The sequence below is a fragment of the Bos mutus genome, chromosome 16, assembly GCF_027580195.1.
Source record: "Bos mutus isolate GX-2022 chromosome 16, NWIPB_WYAK_1.1, whole genome shotgun sequence".
In the NCBI taxonomy this organism is placed as follows: Eukaryota; Metazoa; Chordata; class Mammalia; order Artiodactyla; family Bovidae; genus Bos; species Bos mutus.
Window position 1 is genome coordinate 21,099,129 of NC_091632.1, and position 24,020 is coordinate 21,123,148.

At 41.4% G+C, this 24,020-nt stretch overlaps 1 protein-coding gene across 1 annotated transcript in view; it reads left to right on the forward strand.

Annotated features, from left to right (window-relative positions):
* Positions 1-24,020, forward strand: part of COLGALT2 (collagen beta(1-O)galactosyltransferase 2) — a 121,491-nt gene that overhangs the window by 69,589 nt on the left and 27,882 nt on the right. Inside the window, exons 2-6 of the mRNA XM_005893094.2 lie at positions 3,816-3,926; positions 6,830-6,947; positions 8,845-8,979; positions 13,764-13,968; positions 20,560-20,679. Coding sequence (XP_005893156.2) covers positions 3,816-3,926; positions 6,830-6,947; positions 8,845-8,979; positions 13,764-13,968; positions 20,560-20,679 — 689 coding nt within the window. The remainder of the gene's footprint in view (positions 1-3,815; positions 3,927-6,829; positions 6,948-8,844; positions 8,980-13,763; positions 13,969-20,559; positions 20,680-24,020) is intronic.

Genomic DNA, 24,020 nt, shown 5'->3' on the forward strand with positions numbered 1-24,020 from the left:
GGAAAGAAGTAGACGCTGTCTGAAGTTGCCTACACCGTAAGGCATTTGGGAATAATATGGAATTCCTAAAACTTTTGGCTCGCACTGCAGTCAAGATTTTTGGGGTTGGTTTTGTTTTAACTTACTCTTACCCATAATACTTTGCGTGAAGAAGAATATGCATTAGAGTAGGTTCTCAGTTTCAGGACTTGCTCTACACGTGCTCCATACCGTGAGATGAGTGGGTTGACAATCCTGGTGCCCTTCCGGGCTATGATGCCGGACGTCGTGCTGGGCTTTGGTGGCTGTGGCTGTGTGTGACTGTGGATGTGGTTTTTGCTTATATGCTGTACTTCTCGGCACAGCTGCAAGCTGGATGGGGTCCGTGTCTCCCTCCCACGTTGCTTCCTGGCCCCTTTTCCCACCTGCTTGTATTCCCCCACCTCTGTCCTAACATGCTCACCTAGTGTCCCCCAACACTATCAGCTACACACATCACCTCTCTTCCCTCCAGAAAATAGAATGTCCAGGTGGGTCTGTGGGTCTCTCCCTCCTACATCTTGTTTCAAAGAAAGGAGATGATTCTAATCTGATTTCCAAAAAAGACTTGAAAGTAGATTGAATCGGCCATTGGCATCACCTCCTGATCCCCTATTTTTTGAATAATGTTTTAAATAAGGACAGTTTTCATTCAAATATCCATTTTATGAAATAAGATTTTCAAATATTAGTCATATCCCTCTTTCCTTCATTTTCCTATACCTTGTGACATGAGCTACATATCATCATGTTACTTGGTGTTTTACAGAAATTTATTCCCTGTGTAACATGGCCTTTCACTATGCTTTGCTTAACAGTGTGTTTTTTCTCTTGAACATTATTTCTCTTAAAGATTTCTCGTCCTCTCTTAGAGATTTCACTTGTTACTTTTGGAGGAGCCGTGACCCCCAAAAGCTCAAGTAAGAAGAATAAAAACCATTATAGATTGGGTTTAACAAAATTCTATGTACTGAATTGCTGTAAATGGAAGAAGTGACCACTGTTCACATCTCTTCATTTGCTCTTGTCAACGCCATGCTCCCAGGGAACCACCACTGCTGATAATGCCAACAGCTTTCCCTCCCCAATAGGAACTGCTGAATTGCCAATAAAGTATAAATTGCCAATAAAGTATAAGTGAGAGTATATTTTTACTCACTTAAGTGTCTCAGATACCTCTATTTTCCCATGACTGTTTCTTTCCCATTGTTCCTCCATTTCTTCCTTCCTTCCTCCCTTCCATCCTGTTTTAATTTTATTCAGTGTGGTTTTAAAAAATCAGGATTAGTGTTGAATTTTCACTAATGCTTTAGGATTTTTGCAGCATATTCATTGAAAGATAACTGTTCTGTAGTTGTGTCTTTATCAGGTTTAGTTATCACTGTCGCACTTGCATTATTAAAAGGACTTGGAACAAGCCACGTAACTATGGAGGTAGCTAATGTTAAGATGGGCTTTCCAGATGGCTCAGTGGTAAAGAATCCGCCTGCCAATGCAGGAGACGAAGGAGATGCGGGTTCAATTCCTGAGTTGGGAAGATCCCCAGGAAGAAATGGCAACCCACTCCGGTATTCTTGCCTGGGAATCCTATGGACAGAGGAGCCTGGCAAGCTGCAGTCCATGGGTCGCAGAGTTGAACATGGCTGAGTGTGCACACACGCACACATACTCTTAAGATATCTGGTAGAATTTCCCTATGAAACCACCTGGGTCTAGTGGGGTTTTTTTGTTTCTTTCTTTATTTCTTCCAAGAAAACTGTTCTGTTTAAGTTTTATGTTTCAACTGGAATCAATTTTGCTAACATGCATCTTGCTAGGACATCTTCTATTATATCTAGTTTTCAAATTTATTTTGTATTGAGTTATATGAATTAATTGCATATGATTTTTAAAAAAAATTCTTTCATGTCAGTCATATTCCCTTCATCTTTGTCTTTTCTTATTTTTAATTTTTGTGTTGTCTGGGTTATATTAACTAGTGATTGTCTTTTGTTGATTTTTTTACTTAAAAAAAGTAACATTTCTTTTGTTTATTAATTCTGCTTTTTCTCTGTTTTCTACCTCATGACTTTCTACTTTCATCTTTATGCCTGTTTGTTTTGTTGCTCTTTCTCTAGCTTTTGGAGTAGGAGTTTAACTCATTAATTTTTATTGATTTAAGGATAAAAAACTGAATTTTCTCTGACCACTGCTTTAATTGTATCCCTCAGTTCTGATCTCTAGTGTTTTTATTATTTATCTTTAGAAGTTCTAAAGTTGATTTGTGTTTCTTCTTTCACTTAATAGTTGTTTAATAGAGAGTTTTTGATGGAATTTTGGAGGTTTTATTACTAATTTTTTACTTTATGATGTGATCAGAGAATGCGATAAATATTATTCCAATTTTGTAAAGCTTTCTTCATCGTGTAATTGTTGGTCAATTTTTGTGAATGTTTCATGTGCACTTGAGAAAAAAGTGGAATCTCTATTGTTGTGTTCCATAGCGTGCTGCAATTCATGGGGTCGCAGAGTCGGACACGACTGAGCAACTGATCTGATCTGATCTGATAGATTCTTTACATATTTACTTTCTCCACTTCGTACTTTCTTTAACTGAAAGTAGTATATTAACACCTCTTATTATTGGTGCTTGCTTTACCTTTCTGTACTTTCTGCTGTATAGGGGTTGGCAAACCACAGCCTGTAGGCCTGTTGCCTACTTTCATAAACAAATCTTTACTGGAGCACAATAATGCTCATTCATGCATGTGTTATGAATGACTGCTTCACTGCTACAATGACAGTTAAGTAGTTACAACAGACAGTATATAGCCTACAAGCCTAAAATAGTCACTGTCTGGCTTTTAAAGAAAAGTTTGCCAACCCCTGTACTATATATAGGTATGTGGATATGCACATTTATTATATCAATGTGAATGACATTATTTAGCATTATTATTATAATTACAATTTTGCCTTGTTATGTTTAATAATTTTGGCCTGAATTCTGCCTTATTTGATGTCAAGATTACAACCCATGCTTTCCTTCTTTCTTTTCCAGTTGACTGGCATATCTGTTCATTTTGGGGTGTTCTGAATAACTTTGTCTTAGATACATTATAGTATACACAGCATGTGTTTGCTTTGTGACACTGTTTGAAAACATTTATGTTTTAATAAATGACTTAAACTCCTTTTTCAGTGAATCAGTTTGTTAAACTTTCAAGATAGAGCAGAAACAAGTTTACATACATTGTAGACTTCTGAAGGTATTCTATCTTGTGACAGCGATGGTGGAGTTATCCAGAATAAATACGTGGAGATACCTTGGGCTTTGAATTTTATACTGAAAACTGTCATTGTGATTTTCCCCTCTGTTGCGTGTGTGTGACTAAAGCAGCACTGGTTAAACATTCTGTGGGACTTGAAAATGCAACTGAATTATTGCTTAAATTGAGAGTTGCTCTTATGAAGTTAAAAGGTAGATACCTAAAAATCGGACACCTAAAAATTAAAACAAATGGAAAACTTTCCAAAAGTATTAGTTAACTAACCCATTCATTTTACACATATACTGTTTTTTAGATCGCTTTTACTATTGGCCAAGTCCTGCTTAGGGATCTAATGACACAGAGATGGTTGAAAGCCATCTCTTTCGCTTCAGAAATTGTCTAGATTGGAACACGAGGGAGTCATTTTCATATGCACAGTGTCTAGAACTGGCTGTTCTCCTTTCGTTTATCTGGAGCCCTTTGGCTTCCTTCCTCGGTCTTTGGATGACATAATAACGGAACTGTGTGGTGCTTTCTCTCATGCAGGGCGGCCACTGACCACAATGTGGATAATACAACAGAAATACTCAGGGAGTGGCTGAAAAATGTACAGAAAGCCTATCACTATGTGGAGTGGAGGCCTATGGACGAACCTGAGTGAGTAGCAGAGAACATTCTGTCAACTCGTTGTCTACCCTTCCCCCGCCGTAATCAGTTTTCCAGTCACTTAGGTTTCTAATCTTAGAGGCACATGTGATTTTTCATTGTCTTTTGTCTCTGTAACTGATAGTAAGTTACAAAGACCTGCTATTTCTTTCTTTGACAGATCTTTGTATTTCTTTTCCTCTTTGCTCATGCAGCTACCAGCCAAGTTCAGACCCTCATTAGTTCTCAAGTAAATTAACACAGTAGTGTATGTTTTAAAATATTGATATTACTTATTCATACTTTGAGTATTAACCTTTTATACTTGAGGGATCATAGTGAAAAGCTTGTATTCTTCTTATATTTACCTTGCTTTTGAACCCATCATAACTTGGTAATTGTACCATAAGTTAAGTTGCCTGCTCAGTCGTGTCCGACTCTTTGCGACCCCGTGGACTGTAGCCCTACCAGGCTCGTCCGTCCATGGGATTCTCCAGGCAAGAATACTGGAGTGGGTTGCCATTTCCTTCTTCAGGGGATCTTCCCAACCCAAGGATCGAACCCAGGTCTCCCACATTGCAGGCAGATGCTTTAACCTCTGAGCCATAGCAAGAGTTAAAGAGTGTCTCATTATTTTTGTGACTGCAGAGTATCCACTGATGGGTGAACCATAATTATTTAACCATCCTCCTACTGATTGACATTTACATTATTTCCAGTCTTTACCCTAGCAATCTTTTTTTTTTTGGCTGCGCTGCACAGCATGCAGGATTCTAGTTCCGGGACCAGGGATTGAACCTGCGCCCCTGCACTGGCAGTGCAGAGTCTTAATCATTGAATCACAGGGAAGACCCTACTGCAGCGACTTCTTAGTTGCTTTATCTTCAAAATGATACTATATACCACACTGTCAAATCAATCTACCTAAAATATTAACGATGGCCTTTCATTTCTTTGTTGAAAAAACTTCAGTGACTCTCTACTGCCTACAGAATGAAGTTCAAATACCTGATTTGAAATATTTCATAAATATTTTAAAAATATCCATATCTTTATACCAGTATTTCCTAAAAGAAAACTGCCTTATCCAGATGTTCCTTTTATTTTCAACCCCGGGCTTTCCTTCCCTTCTTTGTGATAACCTTTATCCCAAATTCTACCTGCTACCAAAAGCTGTGGCTAATCATTCCAATTACAAATGTCTACCTTCTCTCAACACTTGTATTGCTTATTTCCTGTATCATCTTGTTTGGCACAACAATAAACTTAATGAACATTGACTATCTAATTCATGCATTTTTTTCTAAGTTATTTTATTTTTTATACAGGGGCTAAAATGTACAAATACTTTATGTTTCACTCAGTGCTATGTTCCTGTAAGCACTAAATTTATGCTTGTTGAATAAACAAATGAGTGAATGAGAATATGAATAAATATATTTCAAACTTAATACTCTAAATGTTCCCCAGGCTACTATAGTTCTAGATTAAGGAACTGTAGAAGTGGGATGAATTGAGCTGCTGAAATTTTTCCCAGGAAAAGTCATTTATTGGAAATTGAATATGTATTATAGAAATAATAAATGCTGTTCCAGAACAAAATTTGTTCTTCTAGTCTCTCACTGTATAATATTTTTTATTACATGTACATATATATGTATCTACATCTAGGTCTCAATCTCAGCATATGGTCTATAGATGGAGCAAACCTTAACAATCAAATGTGGACACTGTAAAAGATTCTGAACACTTTTTTGGAGTTACTTATAATGGAATTTGGCCCAGTTAGAGTGGCCCAGAAAAACTCTATGTACCTCTCCCAAATCCTGGTAATTTTCTCCATAGCCAGATTTTTACTAAATATATTGTATGCCAAGGTCAGTGTGAGAAATATCAAAGAAGGTATTTTTAGGGGCAACATATTCAGAAAAAAAAAAAGACAGGAATTCCACTGAGTTTTGTATAAATGATTGGGGAAAACATTTCAGAAACTTCCTGTGTAATAAACAGTTTTATTCATCTTGTTTGTATGGTTATGGTCTCATTTTTGTGGTTTCTCTTTTACTGAGGCAGATGTCCTGCCAGTGTGCAGCTACAAGAACTTGAAGTGGTGGCCAGTTTGGGGCCCCTGTGACTTTATCAATGTCCGTACCAGGTGGGAGCTTTCAGAAAGGTTCTCAAGGGTGAGCCAACCCGGCTGCCTCCATGGCCGTGGATGAGTCCTGGCAGCCTTGTGGGTGTTGAGAGACCTTCCAGCATTATGTATTTGCTCCGTGATCTCACTCCGTCTGGGGGAGATCAACATATTGGACTCTGTAGAGTCCTTTACTGACACTTGACCACAGAAAATAAACCTTTGTTTTTCCCAGAAAGCTCCTAATTTGATGCTGTAACATTTTCAAATGTATCTGATGGCTGAATGTATGAGACAGTGTCTAGGAACATGAGCTTTGGGGTTATTCCTAGATTCAAATTCTGGCTATACCCCTTATTAATGGCATAATGTTAAGCAAATGACTTAACCACTCTGACCAATTTCTTCGGCTGTAAAGAGGGGAGAGTGGTAGCACTTCATCATAAAAACAGTGAATTCTAATGAGAACTGAAATATTGGGTCAGCCCAAGAGTTCATTCAGGTCTTTCCATAAGATGTACAGAAAAACCCAAACAAACTTTTTCGCCAGCCTAGTGTTTTGTATAAAGATTCCTGTGTATGGGAAGCAGAAAATTACTTAATCTCTCCTTGCTCCAATTTCTTGTATGTAATAAGGGGATAATGATAACCATAATAGTATCGACTTCCTAGGGCTACTACTGGAAGATAAAATGGATTAGTATGTAGTGCCTGCAATATATACGCATTCAATAATTATTAGCCATCATCATCATAATTATTATTATTATTATTATTATAGGTCTTACCCTGATGAAATTGGACCAAAGCACTGGCCTGCCTCCCGTTTTGCCCACGTGATGAAACTACGGCAGGCAGCCCTTCGAACTGCGAGGGAAAAATGGTCAGACTACATTCTGGTAAAACAGATGTTTAATTTCTTGACAACTATTATCTAGAATGTGTCCAGAGCAGCTATCAAAATGACCGCTTTTAGGCCTCTCCTCCTCAGTGTTCTAATAAAGGCACAAGAAAAAATCTGGAGAACTTAATATCGTGAGACCTGGATTTCATCTCAGACCCATTCCTCATATGCATTTTTAGTGAGTAAGCAAATACTCCTGAATTGTTCTATCTCTTTATTGTAGTAAACATGAAAAACCCTAAATCTTTTTAGTTCAGAGGGAATGCTGTGGGTAAAGCAACAGTAAAGGTCTTAACTTCTTGGGACTTCCCTGGTGGCCCAGGTGCTAAGACTAAGCTCTCAATGCAGGAGTCCCCGGTTTGATCGCTGCAGCATGAGGGTCAACTAGATCTCACTAAAGAGCCTGCGTGGCTGCATGCCGCAACAAAGATCAAAGATCCACACGCCACAGCTAAGACCCGGCACAGCCAAATAAATACATTAAAAAAATTTTTTTTTTAAAGAAAAACTCTTTAGAAGAGTTTCGGGGATATGAGAAATTAATTACTTTTAAATAGTCAAATTAACAGCCCTGAAATGCTGTTCCTTTTGGCTCCTGAATGTCTGAGGACGGGCACCTCTTGCTTGGTTTCCTAGTTGCTCCTAATTATGCTGGACCCTCCTGGTGAATTTCTCTCCATAAAGAGGCCCCATTACTTTCCTTAGAACTTGCAGAGTGGTCCAGAAACATGCTGGCCTTGACGATTAGGAATCCATGTTCTGTCCCATCCTTGTCCTCCAGGAACCTGGGTCTCCGTTGGAAAGGACAGGTCCCTGAGCAGTAAGGAGCCGCAGTCCCTGTTCTCATTTGAAAACGGACACTCTTCTTTCTCCACAAGTTTATGGCAACCAAGTTCTTCCTCTGTGTGCACCCCCACAAATCCATTTAATTCTTTTGGCAAACCTTTTTCAGTACAACACTAGAAATACCACCAACGAAACAAAGCCAGTGATGTTTCATAAAACTAATGGACGTCTGCTCTCTGACTCCTAAAGGGAACACTTTTGACCATCCTCAGCCTCGCAGTCACAACAGAAATCAGCCCAATAGTTTATCACACACCCATTTTCAATACAAATAATTTCATAGAAGAGTCCAGTTGTGCTGATATTTAACATTGCATAGCTGTCTAAATGTCTTTGAAGTGTACAAGTGCTGAGCCACAAAATTTTGAGTAAAGAGACCGACTATCAAAAGAATGAAAGCTTCTGAGGTTTTACTTTCTGTATGTGTGGGAAGTATACATAACATAAACTCTACCGTCTTAATTTTTTAAGTGCACAGCTCAGTGTGATTATTTTATATAATAGAAACTGCTATGCTGTCCCTGTAAATGAATGTGTTAACACAGATTTCTGATGAGAATGGGAAATAGCTTCACTAGTAAGTAATATACTTTAAACAAAAAAATCTAATTGTAGCATTAAGAGAGCATTGATGGATTCATTTGGGGCCAGTTTGACATTACTATAGACAACCTAAATAGGTCTGTTCATTTGTACTTAGAATAAGCATGCAATAAATGCAAATGAATCTTTTAAGGGCTTGAGACCCATTCATATTTTATACTTACCAAGGTGTAGCTTGAGTTCCAGTCTAGTATTTGCCCAGCGATAACACCAATTCATTGCTTGGTGCCTTATGCAGAGCTAAACATGTGGAAGTTAGACTGGATGCATTTTCCCTAAATGAAAGCTATCCAGCCCTAAGGGGTTTCCATAAGTAAAACATGGAGAGCTGGTTCTGTATGTCATGGGCAAGTTTCCATGATCCTTTGTCAAGTATTAGGTTACTCTTATACCCATTACTGAAAAGTACCTTTTCATCTGATGTTGTCCTTTTCTTTTCCTAGTTCATAGATGTTGACAACTTCCTGACTAATCCACAGACCCTCAATCTACTGATGGCAGAAAACAAAACCATTGTGGCCCCCATGCTGGAGTCTCGGGGCTTGTACTCTAATTTCTGGTGCGGAATCACACCTCAGGCAAGTGTGTTGGTTAACAAATTAAGGTTATGAATTTTAACAAGGCAGCCACCTGTCAGCAGTAGCCCCGTGAATCTTTTCTGATTTTCTCCCTTGAAACACGCATGTCATTGTGTTACTAGAGCAAGGGTTTTCAGGAAAGGAGGTAAATCCATGTCCAATACCAGAACCCAAAGAGCTCTTCTGTATTAATGAATTGTGAGGACATTATTCTAATGAGTTTAGGATTAGAAGCTTTAAATTAACCAATAAAGCTTACTGGGATTTGTACTTTTCTTCTCCCTGATTCAGAGATTTTCAAAAAATTAAATATTTTTGGTCATTAAAACTCACATGCGAACACTGTAAAAAACTGGAAATAGAAAAAAAGTTTTTTAAAAAACATCATGTTAATTGCTCCCATTCTAACATCATAGATAACAGATTACATGTTTTAACTATATCATCAAGTGGCTATTATGCAATTTACTTAGCCTTTCTTTTAGTTTAAGAACATTTATTTACAACTTTTAACTATTATAATAACCATCATGATTAACATAAAATTTTTCATATTTAGTATTATTTCCTTGGGACAGCTTCTAAGAAGTGAAATTAGTGAGTTAAAGAGTATTAAACATTTTAATGACCCTTGATATGTTGCCAAATTTATTTCCAAAGAAATCGAATAATTGGAACTACTGTGGTAGATGTTTTTACAAAATTTAAGTTATTTCCATCATCTCTCTTTTCTATTGTAAAAATCTTCAAAGTCTAGAGAGGTGTTGCAGTGAATGTTTATGGCTGGTTGTATTTCTGATTCTTTAGTTAATAAATTAAGAGAGATAAACTGATCAATGTAATATATATCAATGTAGGCTAAAGATGCTCTAAGGGAAAAAGTGTATGTTAGATGTGTTCTCATGCTCAAAGAGCTAAATTTTCAGTCCCTGTTTTATATTTGGTTTGGTTTTGGATGAAGAAAGAGGCCAGTGGTGTGCTGGTAAATACTTGGTGGTGGCTGTCTGTAGGGAAAACCCCTGATTGGCAGCATTTGCTGGTTTTCACGGTGTCAGTACTCCCACCTTGCAAATGTTGTTTAAGCTGAGGGGAAGGTTAAGTCAACTGAAGTGCGGTCACTTGATATAATTACTAAGTGCATGCAAAGCTTGCTGTTCGTGGTTTACTTAGAATGGTGGGTGTTAGCATGATTTTTGTTCTTACAGATTTTAAACTATCAACATAAAAACTGGCTTGCAAACTCCCTGAAAATTTAAATCCATGGCTCTTGCACACAACTGGAGTGGGCATTGCTCTTTTGTTAACAAATATTTCCTGCAGTTCCAAGGGATTTTGAATGTATGGTATCCACATCTCTTTTAGGGACGCATTAAGTTCATATTTATAAAAGCCAATCAGTTCCTTGAGGAGAAGATATTATATTAAATTTAAGTTCATACAGTCTCAGTTAATAATGTGCAGCACTTAACATGGCAGCATCACTCTAGGGTGTTTTGAATGAGTCAGGCACTGCTACCAGCATCGAGAGTGGATTATCCTCACAACTGTGGCCTTCCGGTTTCTGTTGTCTTACTTGCTTTAATATTAAAAGCTCACTTACTTTGCACGGTAAAAGTAAAATCTAAGCAATTTGGGGGCAATTCTTATTTATGTCTGTTTCTGGCTTTCTGTCATCCTCAGTCAGGCTTCTGCGAGGGCAGGAACAGAAACAGCCAGTGACTTCATAAGCTTAAGTCAAGCCTTGATGTCCAGTGCCTTTAAACACATTCAAAACATGACCTTGGTTATGTCTGGCCACTAAGTAGGAATGATTACCAACAATATTCAGTTTATGTGGAAAAAGAGACGCATCTGTTGCCTCCACCTCTCTGCAGGAAGCATATGAGGTCTCTTTCTCTCCTTCTTTCTCTGCTTCCTTCCTCCCTGTCCCCAGGGTATTCTGTGATTCATCCTCATGAATTTTCCAAGCTCCTCAGTCTGAGAATATTGTTCCTAAGTAGTCTAGAACTTTGCATTTGGTGTGTGTTCCTAGGCAGTTCCTCTAAAGAACCAGTTTTCCCTTTATCCCTTGGAAAAATTCTTCTATCCCTTGGAAGAATACTAGTAAGCTGAAATATGTAAAGTAATCTTTGTTAAAGGCTAATAAAAAATCGCGGGAATAATAATCCTTCATCTAATGCATTACAGTTTCCAAGGTATCTTCATAGACTGGATCACATGTGATCCCTTCTACAACCCTGGGAGATCAACAGACCAGTTTTTACCCCATCTTTTCAGGAGGAGAAACTTAGGCTCGAAGAGGTGAAGCATGGAGTAAGATCAATCAGCTAGATGATGATGAATCACATATCTTCTGAGGCTTCTTTTGTGATCCCCTTGTACTTTATCACATGGTCAGTGTGAGCATTAGCTAGACTAGAACACTAGTCTGGAGACTAAAAGAAATGCTGGAGAAGAGGCTGCAGTGCCTACCGTGTGGGTAGTGACACCACTGCAGGAAATGTGACCCCAAAGTAATGTGACTGATTAAGGAATATGCGAGAACTTGTACAACTGCTGGGTATCGTGCCCTTCAGAGTCCTGGCCCTGTGAAGTCTTACACTTGTTCCATGAGCCTGCTGTTGCCTAAAATGTATTTTAAAATGCCTTTCCAAGTTTCCACATGCTTTAAAGTATATTTTGAGACACATCTTCATCCTCTCTGGAATGGATTTGAGCTTTGGCAATAGTCAAGTTACAGACTTGGTGCCACTGGAGTATAAAGCTCCAGTGGATTCTGCACCCATGTGGGCTAAAGCTGGGACTGTCAATTTACTGCTGTGTCTCCAGCATCTCACACAGCTTGGATTGCAGTAGGCATTCAGGAGATGTTTGTTGAATGAACAGTTGAGCTTGGAGGGAAAGCAAGCTGGGTTACTCCAAACCAGTGTGTTCAGAACCACAGAGTAAGGGCATTGGTTGTCCTGTGTACTTGCCCAGACGGAACTTTCAAAGAGGAATCCCCCCTAAAACATGTAGCAGTGGCAGGTCCACCAGAATAGTGAATAAATAATTGCATTGGAAGAAGGCCCCATTAATATGTTTAAGTACTGCATGTTTAGTTAAAAATACAGAGTGAAGTAAGTCAGAAAGGAGGGCTTCCCTGGTGGCTCAGCTGTAAAGAATCTACCTGCAGTGCAGGAGACACTGGTTTGCTCCCTGGGTTGGGAAGATCCCCTGGAGAAGGGAATGGTGACTCGTTCCAGTATTCTTGCCTGGGAGATCTCATGGACAAAGGAGCCTGGTGGGCTGCAGTCCATAGGGTTGCAAAAGAGTTGGACATGACTTTGCAACTAAACAATAAGTCAGAAAGAGGAAAACAAATACCATATATTAACACTCAGTATTGCATATATATGGGATCTGGAAAAATTTTCCTGATGAACCTATTTGCAAGGCTGAAACAGAGACACAGATGTCAAGAACAGACTTGTGGACATGGTGGGAAGGAATAGGGGTGCAAATTGGGAGAGTAGCATTGATACATATACGCTGCTGCTGCTGCTGCTAAGTCACTTCAGTCGTCCGACTCTGTGAGACCGCATAGACGGCAGCCCACCAGGCTCCCCCGTCCCTGGGATTCTCCAGGCAAGAACACTGAAGTGGGTTGCCATTTCCTTCTCCAATGCATGAAAGTGAAAAGTGAAAGTGAAGTCGCTCAGTCGTGTCTGACTCTTAGTGACCCCATGGACTGCAGCCTCCCAGGCTCCTCCGTCCATGGGATTTTCCAGGCAAGAGGACTGGAGTAGGGTGCCATTGCCTTCTCCACATATATACTCTACCATGTGTAAAACAGATGGCTAGTGGGAAGCTGCTGTATAACACAGGGAGCTCAGCTCTGTGCTCTGTGATGACCGGAGGGGTGGCCTGGGGAATGGGAGGGAGGCTCAAGAGGGAGGCGATATATGTATACATATAGCTGATTCACCCTGGAGAAGGAAATGGCAACTCACTCCAGTATTCTTGTCTGGAAAACCCCATGGACTGAGGACCTTGGCCAGCTACAGTCCATGGTGTCACAAAGAGTTGGACACTACTGAGTGACTAACACACAACATCTAGCTGATTCATGTTGTTGTACAACAGAAACCAATACATCATTGTAAAGCAATTATATTCGAATTAAAAATTTTAAAAATCAGCCAATGTAATGTAATTTTAATAACAGCCATTATTTATCAATGCTTTCTTGGTGCTGGGCACTATTCTAAGCATTTTTCAGGTTTTTCCTTACTTGACAGAGAACCCCATGGAGTAGATAGTGCCATCATTCCTATTTCACAATGAGGAAATAGACACAGTAAGGCTGAGTGGCCTGACCAACACCTTCATGCAGTAAGCAGCTGAGGCAGGACTTGAACTCAGGCAGCCAAATCCCAGAACATCTGCTTTCCACTGCTCTGCTCAACCACCTCTGACTGCTCACACTTCGTATACATATATTCAATGACGTCATATACATATTCAGTGACGTCGTACGTGAAAGCTGTTATGTGAATCTGTTAAATGAAGAGATGTGCTGAAACCAAAACTGTTTCTGATAACAAGACCCTTTTAGGATTTTTTTTTAAATGTAAGCAGCATTTCTTAAGCTCAGTTGGACATTCTTAGGCCAAGATAAAAAAGAGAAGGTGGCTTTGCTCCAGGATTGGTACTGGTGTTCATTAGGAGTCCATTTAGTGGAAGGTTGGGAAAGGGGAAGCCCTCAGATCAGAGAAAATAACCCACCCATCTGCTCTTTCCAGGGCTTCTATAAACGAACCCCGGACTATCTTCAGATTAGAGAATGGAAGAGGTTGGGCTGCTTTCCGGTCCCCATGGTTCACTCCACATTCCTAATTGACCTCAGGAAGGAAGCCTCTGACAAGCTGATGTTCTATCCCCCGCACCAGGACTACACCTGGACCTTTGATGACATCATCGTCTTTGCCTTCTCCAGCAGGCAAGCAGGTACTGTTTGTATGCATGTTGTATTGCCACCGTGGAGATGCTGCAAATGACCAGCTCCTTTGTTTTGTGCGTTTTATAATAAAACACTCTAAGTAAGGAGATGGGCTTCCTACTGAGGTAGTGTTAGAGGCACTCAGTCATCTGCAGTAACCATACCAGCACCCTTTGGGTTGCTGTCTCTATGAGCACCAATGACCAGAAGCCAGAGCTGGCCCCTACCCAAGAATCCAGTCTCTCTTTTTAAAAAAATGTGGTGACCATGGCCAGAGGCAAGTGATTGGCTCTTGATGGTGCTATTGCATTCTCTGCTCATTAAAGAAGTCCTTTTATTAATTAGAAAACTGTGACAGAGGTCCAGAACCACACTGGAAAGACCCAGACTTCAAAAATGGTGGTTTATTTCTTTTCAAATAAGTGAGCTAGTACAGTGACTGTGTTCCACAAAGTTTTCAGAGACCCAGGCTCCTTCTCTATTGTTTCTCCACTCTCTGTGAAGTATTAACCCCTTAATAATATGATCCGAGATGCCTCATCATTATGGATGTAATATTTCAGTCATCAGGTGAAAACCAGAGAGGGGAGGGCACTCTCCTGTCCTTAGAGGGTACCATCTAGGAGTTGAACACATCACTACCTTGCATAGCCCAGTAGCCAGATTTAGTCATAAGACAACTCCTAGCTGTAAGGGAGGCTCAGAATATTGTCTTTATTCTGTGCAATCTAGAGCCCCAGTTCTCTCTCTATAAGAAGGAGAAGACAGATTTTGGGAGGCAGCTAGCTGTCTCTGCCACAGTCCTCATGGAAGGAAAAACAAAGCCAGACTTAACTGTTTCATAAACCCTTGTAGACTTTTTAAGAAGAAAGTCAATAGGAAAATAAGTTATTACCCTGTGTCACTTGCACAAGCAATCAGAGAGGATATAGTTCACTAAAGCAGGTCAGCACAAAGATACATGATATCCCGAAAGCAAAGCTTTCTGAGGATCATTCAGACCTTCCTGACAGAGGGCAGCTCCCATTATCAATGAGCCAGAAATGTGTCACTTAACCACTTGCAACTGTGAGTTTAGAAACCAGAAGAATGGTGTATAAATTCATGTGGCCATACAGTCAAGGTGGATGGGATTATCTACAGACCGCAGGTGACTGAGGCAGGTTGCTGGCAGGTGAGAATATTAATACAGATTCAAGTTACAGCTCACATCAGGCCATCCTAGACGCCATAGGTGTCCATTCATCAGTTGTAAATTTGGTAGAAATGAGAATATTTGGTGGAAATGTGGAATGCTGGCTTTTTTCCCCTTGCCCGTTAGAGCCATTTAGACTCTCTGGCCAGGTATAGACACTTTTTAGGACTGTGTCAGGGCAAAAGCAAGGTCCTTATCCTCATGTAGATTGGAGGGTTTTGTGCAAATCCTTGTGTCAAGGTTAATGGTAACTGCTTCTTTCCACGTGGTCTGCAATTGGCTCTGATTTCTCCAGGATGGAAGCAAACTCAAGGCCTTCCCAATCCTTCAGCTTGTGCCAGTGCCTTGGCTTAAGAGCTTGAAATAAGGATGTTTCAAGAAAGTGAGCTATTAACAATAATGATCCGTGCCTAACAAAGGCCTCCTTGATAAACAGTGCACGAGGCATTATTGTGACCCAGGCACTAAATTATTATGATATATCTTTTAAACCAAGATTTGGATTTGGAGCTGGAAGAATGACACAGGCTGGATAGGAGTTTTTCAGCTATGCCCCTTGCTTGGGCTGTTCCCTTGAATTCCATGCTTTATTGGTCAGATTCCCACGGGCCTGCCCAGGACATTGAAAGCAGATGCAGAGGTGCAGAGCCGTTGGGTGATTCAGGTGGGGAGAGGCGAGGCAGGAGAGCAAGGGGAGAGGATCAGTGGTCTAGGCTTTCCTGCTGTACCCAGCATTGTGTTAGGCTCTGTGACAGCTAGGGAGGTAAGATCTTTACACGTGGAAACATAAGTAATAGTTATGAAGCAGTGAAAGCTGAGGCTCAGATTAGTGGCATAAACTGTGAACAGGGCAGGAGTCAAGACAAGAAAGAATGGCTGTCATTTGGGAGAATGACAGAGCTTTCCTGACAGTCATGTGGTTCTAAGGTAGCACTTTTACTTAGCTTGGAGTATTTTTAGATGAGACTTAAATGAGCCTCAAGTCCTGCACAGCCCATGGAGTGTTTCTAAGCTCTTTCCTTCTTAATTTCAAAGCAAAACACTTCCCTTCTCTCTTGAAAGAATAAGATGAAAGATGATTTATATTCTTTTGTTCTCACTCTTAATGAAGCTCCCCAGCTGTGGATCATCCATTGGAGTATCATTTTGTAAATACCCAGAAGGAAAGAGAAGGTCCACATGTCCCAGGCAGGACCATCTAACCACAAACCTTGAACCTTAATCTTTCACCTTCGACTCCAGACATTGCCACACGTGGGTGATGAATGAGAGGAGCAATCCAAGGGTGCTGGGCTGTGGTTGCTCATCCAGCCCAAGAAGAGAGCACAGGGGTCATGGGCAAGGCTCTGTGGATCCTATGAAGCCAGGGTCAGGAGTTCACCTCCCGCTGTGGCCAGTGAGCTGGGCTGTGTCTTGTGGCCACACTAACCATCTTTGGCGCCAGCCAATCATCCACCGTATGTCTGCTGTGAGTCAGAGAGGCAAGAGATGCGGGTGATGGGCAGGCAGAGCTGCTCCTGCACATCACGGGTAGTGACAAAGGGCCTCCTGTGTGCAGGGGTGGCAGTCCAGAGTGACCACTGGTTCTGAGACTCGGCTTCCAGACCCTGGGCAGGTGGAGAGATACTTGGCATTGGCTTTTTAGGGACAGAGGTTTAGCACTAATGACTTATGTGGTGACCTTGGGCAGAGCACAGGTTCTCAGACTCTGAGTTTCCATCACCAAGGATAAAGGTAGGTAGATCAATCTTGCAATGTTAATGTACTTTATGAGAGCAAGAAAATGTTTTCCACCTTCCTAAGAGAAGTACAGGCCTTCAATATATAGTATCCTTCACCATTCTTTTTTAGAAAGAAAGTTGTTTGCCCCAGAATTAGCTTTCACTGAGAATACCAGATTCTTTTATAGATTTTATGCAATTATCAGCACATTTCCTTTTCAAATTTTTATATTCTTATCCAACTATCCAGTCACATAGTCACATCAAGTTCAAATAGTCCCTCTTGGTTTATTATAACATTAGCAGTCACCATCCTGTGCCATTTCCCCCTTTTAGAAGACCCAGCATTTTTCACTCTTAAGAGTCACATCCAGGTTTCTAAATAGCATGCTTATAATGAAGTTTCTGGGGTTCAGGGCTGTGCCGCATGGCTTGTGGAATCTTTGTTGCCCTGACCAAGGATTGAACCCAGGCCCTCAGCAGTGAGATGAGACCCCAGTGTCCTAACCACTGGACCACCAGGGAGCTCCCTCAATGCTACTTCTCAAATTTCTGGTTTTGCTTTAGGCCGTACCTATTGCCTCTACTGGGCTTCCCAGGTGACGCAGTGGTAAAAAAAAAAACTGCCTGCTAATGCAGGAGACACAGGAGACATGCGTTCAATCCATGGGTCAGGAAGATCCCCTGGAGCAGAAAGCAGAAACTCACTCCAGTATTCTTGCCTAGAAAATTCCATGGACAGAGGAGCCTGGCAGGCTCCAGTCCATGGGGTCGCAAAGAGCCAGACATGACTGGGCATGCATGCAAACTGACTCTACTACTGAAGAGGAGTTAGTTCTGTCCCCTCCCGCTGCCCCCTCCATGCAAAAACATTCTTCCCATCACCCGTCCTCTTTTTATTACTACTCTTTACTTTATTTTTGGCTGTGCTGGGTCTTTGTTGCTGCACATGGGCTTGCTCTAGTTGCGGCGAGCTGAGGACTACTCTCTAGTCGCTGTGTGCAGACTTCTCATCACCGTGGCTTCTCTTTGGAGCTTGGGCTCTAGGGTGCAGGCTCAGTAGTTATGGCACATGGGATTAGTTGCCCCATGGCATGTGGGATATTCCTGGATTATGGATTGAATTCATGTCCCCCGCATTGCCAGGTGGACTCTCAACCACTGGACCATCAGGGAAGTCCGACCCCGTTCTCTTGATAGTTATGTGGTACTGATAGAGCAATGATCAGTGTTTTTGTTCTTATAATCATGGAAACCAAATTCCATTTATAGACTGTGGGTAGTTTTCCTTTCATATATGACTTAACAATTGCCTTTTTATTTGCTTAGTTTTATTATCGCTGCTGTTGCTGCTAAGTCGCTTCAGTTGTGTCCAACTCTGTGCGACCCCATAGGCGGCAGCCCACCAGGCTCCTCTGTCCCTGAGATTCTCCAGGCAAGAACACTGGAGTGGGTTGCCATTTCCTTCTCCAATGCATGAAAGTGAAAAGTGAAAGTGAAGTTGCTCAGTCGTGTCTGACTCTTAGCGACCCCATGGACTGCAGCCCACCAGGCTCCTCCGTCCATGGGATTCTCCAGGCAAGAGTACTGGAGTGGGGTGCCATTGCCTTCTCCAATTATTATTGCTAATACAACCCCAAACGAATCCCTAATCATCTAGATCTCCTCTCAGAGCAGTCAGATTTCAGTAGATGTTCTTTGTGTGTGTGTGTGTGGGGATTCTCCTGGAGCTCCCTGGTGTCCTCCAGTCTGAGAGGAGCCACAGTCGTGGACCTGTAACCATCTCCTCTTCTCTTATTGACTCTTCTGTTCACTATGTCCTGCGTTGTCATTTTCTTTTCTTTCTTTCTTTTTTTTTTTTATAATCCTCCTCCTCCTTCCTCCCCCTACTCCCCTTTCTTCTCCTTCTTCCACATCATCCAGCCACTGTCTGAGAAAGTGTGATGGCAAGTAAATATCTATGACCTTGAGTGTCTGAAACTGCCTTTCTTGTCTCCTCACATTTGATGGATAGCTTGGCTAGGTCCCATCTCTCCTTTATAACCGAAGCTTTGGAAAGTTGAATGGTAAAATTATTTCCCTAATTAGGGTCGAGAGGCAACCTAAACATTAAATCATTTCCCTCTGTTTCCTGAATTCATCACCACTTTGCACATGGGTCCATTTGAGTTTGAAGTTCCTCAGAAGCATTTATGTCAGCAAACAGTAGCACTAGTGAGTTCTCCTGGTGAAGGCAAGAGAAGTGACAGTGCTTACTGGTCCAGCCTTGATGGGAACCAGGTTCAGTCACGGGGAGGAGAAAGACTCTTTTGTTTTTTTGTTCTTCCCTGCTAATGCTACGAGACGGCCTCACCTGGTTTGACAGGTGATGTAGCTGACTGGAGGAAATGTCATCTGCACAAAACAGAGAAGTCTCTATGCAGGTAATTCTCTGTCTGGAAAGCATAGGTGATTATAGAAATTAACAAATCGGAAGCTTGGACACATGCACCAGAGCTTGGCAGGTTCATCTATTTACTTAAGCAATCTTTTCATTTGTCAGGACTGCCAGTTGCTGGATCTCTCTGAGGCCCTTTTGATTCCAATATCCCCAGCTCCCTGGTTGAACCAAGATTCTGTGTAACTCTTGGAGTTAGCCAGCTGGGGCAGCGAAGATGGGTGTTGAAAACGAGAGGGCTGTGCCATGACTCTGGTATTGTCATACTACAGCTTCTTACCAGGTCTTGAAATGCAGGCTTCCTTTTGTCCCTTTCTGACTCTTTTATAGAAGTTTCATGTCAGTTGGTCAACTCCAAGTCCATGTGGGCTAAGAGAAGAAATCAAGCCATGGAGACTCATGGAAAATTTTAAGTTTCCTTTGTTTTTTATTTTTTGTTCTGCATATGCCTAGAGTTAGCTTTAATAATCTGTCAGCCTTACGGGATTTTCCTGTTTGCTTTCATATCAAATGTGGCTTTTATTCCTCGTCTTCTCTTTATTTCCTGTAGGTGGATTATAGTGTTCCATTCTGTTCTCTGGAACAGGAATTCCTTGCCTCCTTTTTGATCCCTTTGTGCCTTTAGTGTTCCTTCCAGGCCACGAGGATGCTTTCTCTTCAGAGAGAAAATATCAATTTCCTCTGAGCTGAAGAGTGGCCCAGGTTTTTTATTTTGCCTCCAATACTGTGTTATACTTTCTTAATAAAGGAGCATTTTTGAGGTCTACATACCCTGCCTGAAACAACTACTTGTTCAATTTCAGTGCCAAACAGTCTGGTCTCTTTTTCGTTAGTGGTCATCGTAAAATGAAGAAGTGTACTTTCTTTTTTTGAATTTTATTTATTTGTTTATTTTTGGCTGTGCTGGATCTTCACTGCTGCTCGGGCTTTTCTCTAATCGTGGCGAGTGGGGTCTGCTCTTCTTTGCAGTGTGCAGGCTTGTTCTTGTGGTGGCTTCTCTCGTTGCAGAGCACAGGCTCTAGGGCATGCGGGCTTCAGTAGTTGCGGCACCCAGGCTCTAGAGCATGGGCTCAGTAATTGTGGTGCACAGACTTGGTTGTTCCATGGCATGTAGGATCTTCCCCACCCAGGGATCAAACCTGTGTCTCCTGCACTGGCAGGTGGATTCTTTTCCCCTGAGCCACCAGGGAAGCCCCAGACGAGTGTTTTCTGATTGGCCGTTTTTGTCCCTCTCTTGTGTCTGCAGGCATCCAGATGTACCTCTGCAACCGAGAGCACTACGGCTACCTGCCCATCCCCCTGAAGCCCCATCAGACCCTGGAGGAGGACGTCGAGAACCTCATCCATGTGCAGACAGAAGCGATGAGTGAGTGACCCAGGCTGGTGGTAGCGGCTCGTGTTCTGTTGCCCCCGTGTCCCTATCAGCCACTTCTCTGCTCTCCCAGGACTGAACTCTCATAGTCTGCCTTGGCTGAAACATAGCTGTTCATTTGTCCATTCATTTCAAACTTCTCCTTATGTGAAATACAAATATGGAAATGTGTCTTTGCCCCCAGGGAGCTGGGAGCTTCCCATCCAGGTGGAGATCTGGGTACACAGTAAATCCATTTCATACCACGTTATAATGGCTACAATGGTGTTTTGTGGTATGGATTTAAACTCTTATTTTGCTGCTTTCTAAGTATATGACTTTAGGCAAGTAATCTAACCTTCTTAGTTGTGAAATGAAGGTAAAACATCTAGGATTTGGGTGCCAGTTCCCCATGATATATATAAAAAGTATATTAACAAAAACAGTAATTACAACTTCAACTTAATAATAGCTTATGATGTAGCAGATATCATGCTAAACATTTTTTGTACTTTGTCTCATTAATCCTTATAATACTCAATGAAAGGGGTTTTATTATCCTATTAAAGATGAAGAAATTGGGGTGCAAAGCACATAAGTATCTTACTCTAGATCATTCTGCTAAATAAATGACAGATTGGGATTTGAGCCCATATTGCTATCTCCAAAACTCAGGTTCTTAAACACTGTATCATATTGCCTCTGGGTCTGGCATGATGTCAGAACTGGTAAATGCTTGATAATCAGGGGCTACACTAATTATTATGTATAATGTGCAGTGGTGTTTAAAAGAGAAAGTAACAAATATACTCTGCCTAGGGGAGAATCTTGGAAATGGCTATGCAGAGGAGGGAACATTTGCATAATTGAATCTTCACTCCGTAGCTGGGAAACTCTGTTATTCATCACTAGCGTGTAGGAGGTGGGTATGTGGGCAGTGGGTGTGACTGGGGAGGCACAGTGGAAAGCAGGGCTGGAAGGTGGGCAGGAGCTCAGTTAGAAAGACCTCTGGACTTTTCCTGAAGGGAAGGGAGCTTTTAAAGAGATTTTAGCAGTGAAAGGTCAGGTTAAAATCTGGATTTAGAAAGGTCACTCTCTTGGTAAGAGAAGTATGGCTGCAGCCTAGGGCACTGGATGCTGGTCTCGGTCAGAGGTGAAGAGATCATTTTGGATATTACATGGTAAACTAGGCAGAAGGTGGTGAGGATCTGAGCTAGGGCAGGAGCAGTGAGAGTAGAGATGAACCTTATGACATAGACTTGAAAAGACTTAGCCAAAGGTTTGTGGATGAGCAGAAGAGGGACTGAGGGAAACTTTTAAGTTCTGACTTGAGTGTCTGGAATGACTGTAGGAATGTTAAACACATGTAGATTTAAGAAGACATTTACAAAGAAAAATCATGAGTTCATTTTAAAACCTTGAGTGGCCTGTGAATATCTGTTTCCTGCTGCTCACCCCCAGGCAATAAATTCATTGTTTCATGTTAGTCTCAAGACATAACCCATCCCCTGCTGCCTAGGAGGCACCCAGCAAATCTTTGTTGAATAAATGAACGAACTGCCCAGTGGATAGATGGAGCGATGAATCTGACACTTAAGTTCTATCAAGTCTAAAGATGTTAAGTGGGGATTCATCAACAAGATAATGTGATATCATAGAATTTTAAGAAAACAGGAACATGAGATATAGAAGGAAGTTCAAGTAAGATAAGGACTGAAAAAGAGTCCAATGAGTTTTTTCAGCTAATTTCCATAAAAAGGATGGTTTCAGAAAAGGCTGGCTCAGAATTTAAAGTGTTTGAGAAGTAATTAAAAATCAAGGACACAGAGAAGAACAGAAATGTTTCTTTTAAGAAACATAGTTAGGACCAGAAGGTAAGAAGGACAATAATAATAATAAAGACTCATCAGAAGATCCCTTTAAATAGCAAGGTCTCCTACTGTATTCACACAGGACTGTGTTTGCAAAACATCAGTCAGCCCAGTATAGCAGGTCATATTGGTGGTAATGAGCAAAGCATGACCATAGACTATACTTGGAATGGGGAGCAAAGCACCCCCACAGTACAGCCTTTGCTGCTGATGCACATGATCATTTGCAAGCCATTTGGTCTTTCCTAGTCTCAATATCCCTGAGTTTGCAGAAAGAAAGAAGAGCTCACTACTATTTTCTATAAGTACAGAGAATAATAGAGATAATGTGTGTGTTGAGGGCGGGGAACCAGTATTCATAGAGGGAATGAGATTTGAATCATCAGTTGGTTCACTAGCACAGTATTTCTAGAACCAGCCCTCAGGAATTTCTTTTGTGAATTTCTTTAATTTCAGTATGCCTGCCTCTTCTCTATGTTCTAGACCCAGAGGCCAAGGGCAGTATCTTATTGCCTTCTATCTCAAACACCTAGCACAGTCCTTGATATATAATTGGTAACAGACAAATATTTGCTGAATGCATGACCAGACAATGAAACAATGAGCAAATGAATAAAACCTGTGTCGCAAAGTGCTCTGAACATGAAGTTAGATTCACAGACTTGAACTCAGGCTGTCATGTAGGCAGAGAGAACAACCTCTCAAAGCTTTAGTTCCTTTATCTGTGGAGTAAGGATAAGAACACTGACTTTGCAGGGTTGAGAGGAGCACATAAAAGAATAGACATCAACCCCATAAGACTGAGAGTGTTCCTGTTACTGGGACTCCATTCAATGCTTGGTAATGTGCCTTCCCTTATCAGCCCCATTGCATGACTGTCAGTCTTGACTCCAAGTAGATGTCAGCTCAGAGAGGCTGGCCAGAGCCCTCTCTTCTTTTCCTCCACAGCAGGAGTTGCCAGCCTCCAGTATTTAATGCCCGATGATCTGCAGTGGGGCTGACATAATAGTAATAGAAATAAAGTGCACAATCAATATAATGCTCTTGAATCATCCCCAAACCATCCCCTTGCTCTGGTTCCTGGAATCTGTCCTCGACCCTCTCTAGACCATGCACAGCCTGTGGCCACAGTAAGGGATTCAGGTTTTTATTCTAAGAGTAATAGGATTCCATGTGGATGGGGGAGGGAGAATGACATGATGTGGTTTATGTATTTAGATAAATCATTCATGCTGTGGTGTGGATACTGGCATGTAAAGGGACCAGTACATCTCTCCTGGTGAGAAATAATGGTGGTTGGAATGCAAACTGTAGCCGGGAGGTGATGACAAGCAGGTGGATTTGGGATATATTTTGAGGGTAGAGCCAACAGGACTTACAGAGAGCTGGATGCAGCCCATGAAGGAAAGAAAGGAATCAAAGACAACTCCAGGAGTCTGGCCTAGTGTACGGTTTAGTGAAATTGGAGAGGCTTTATGGGGAAAG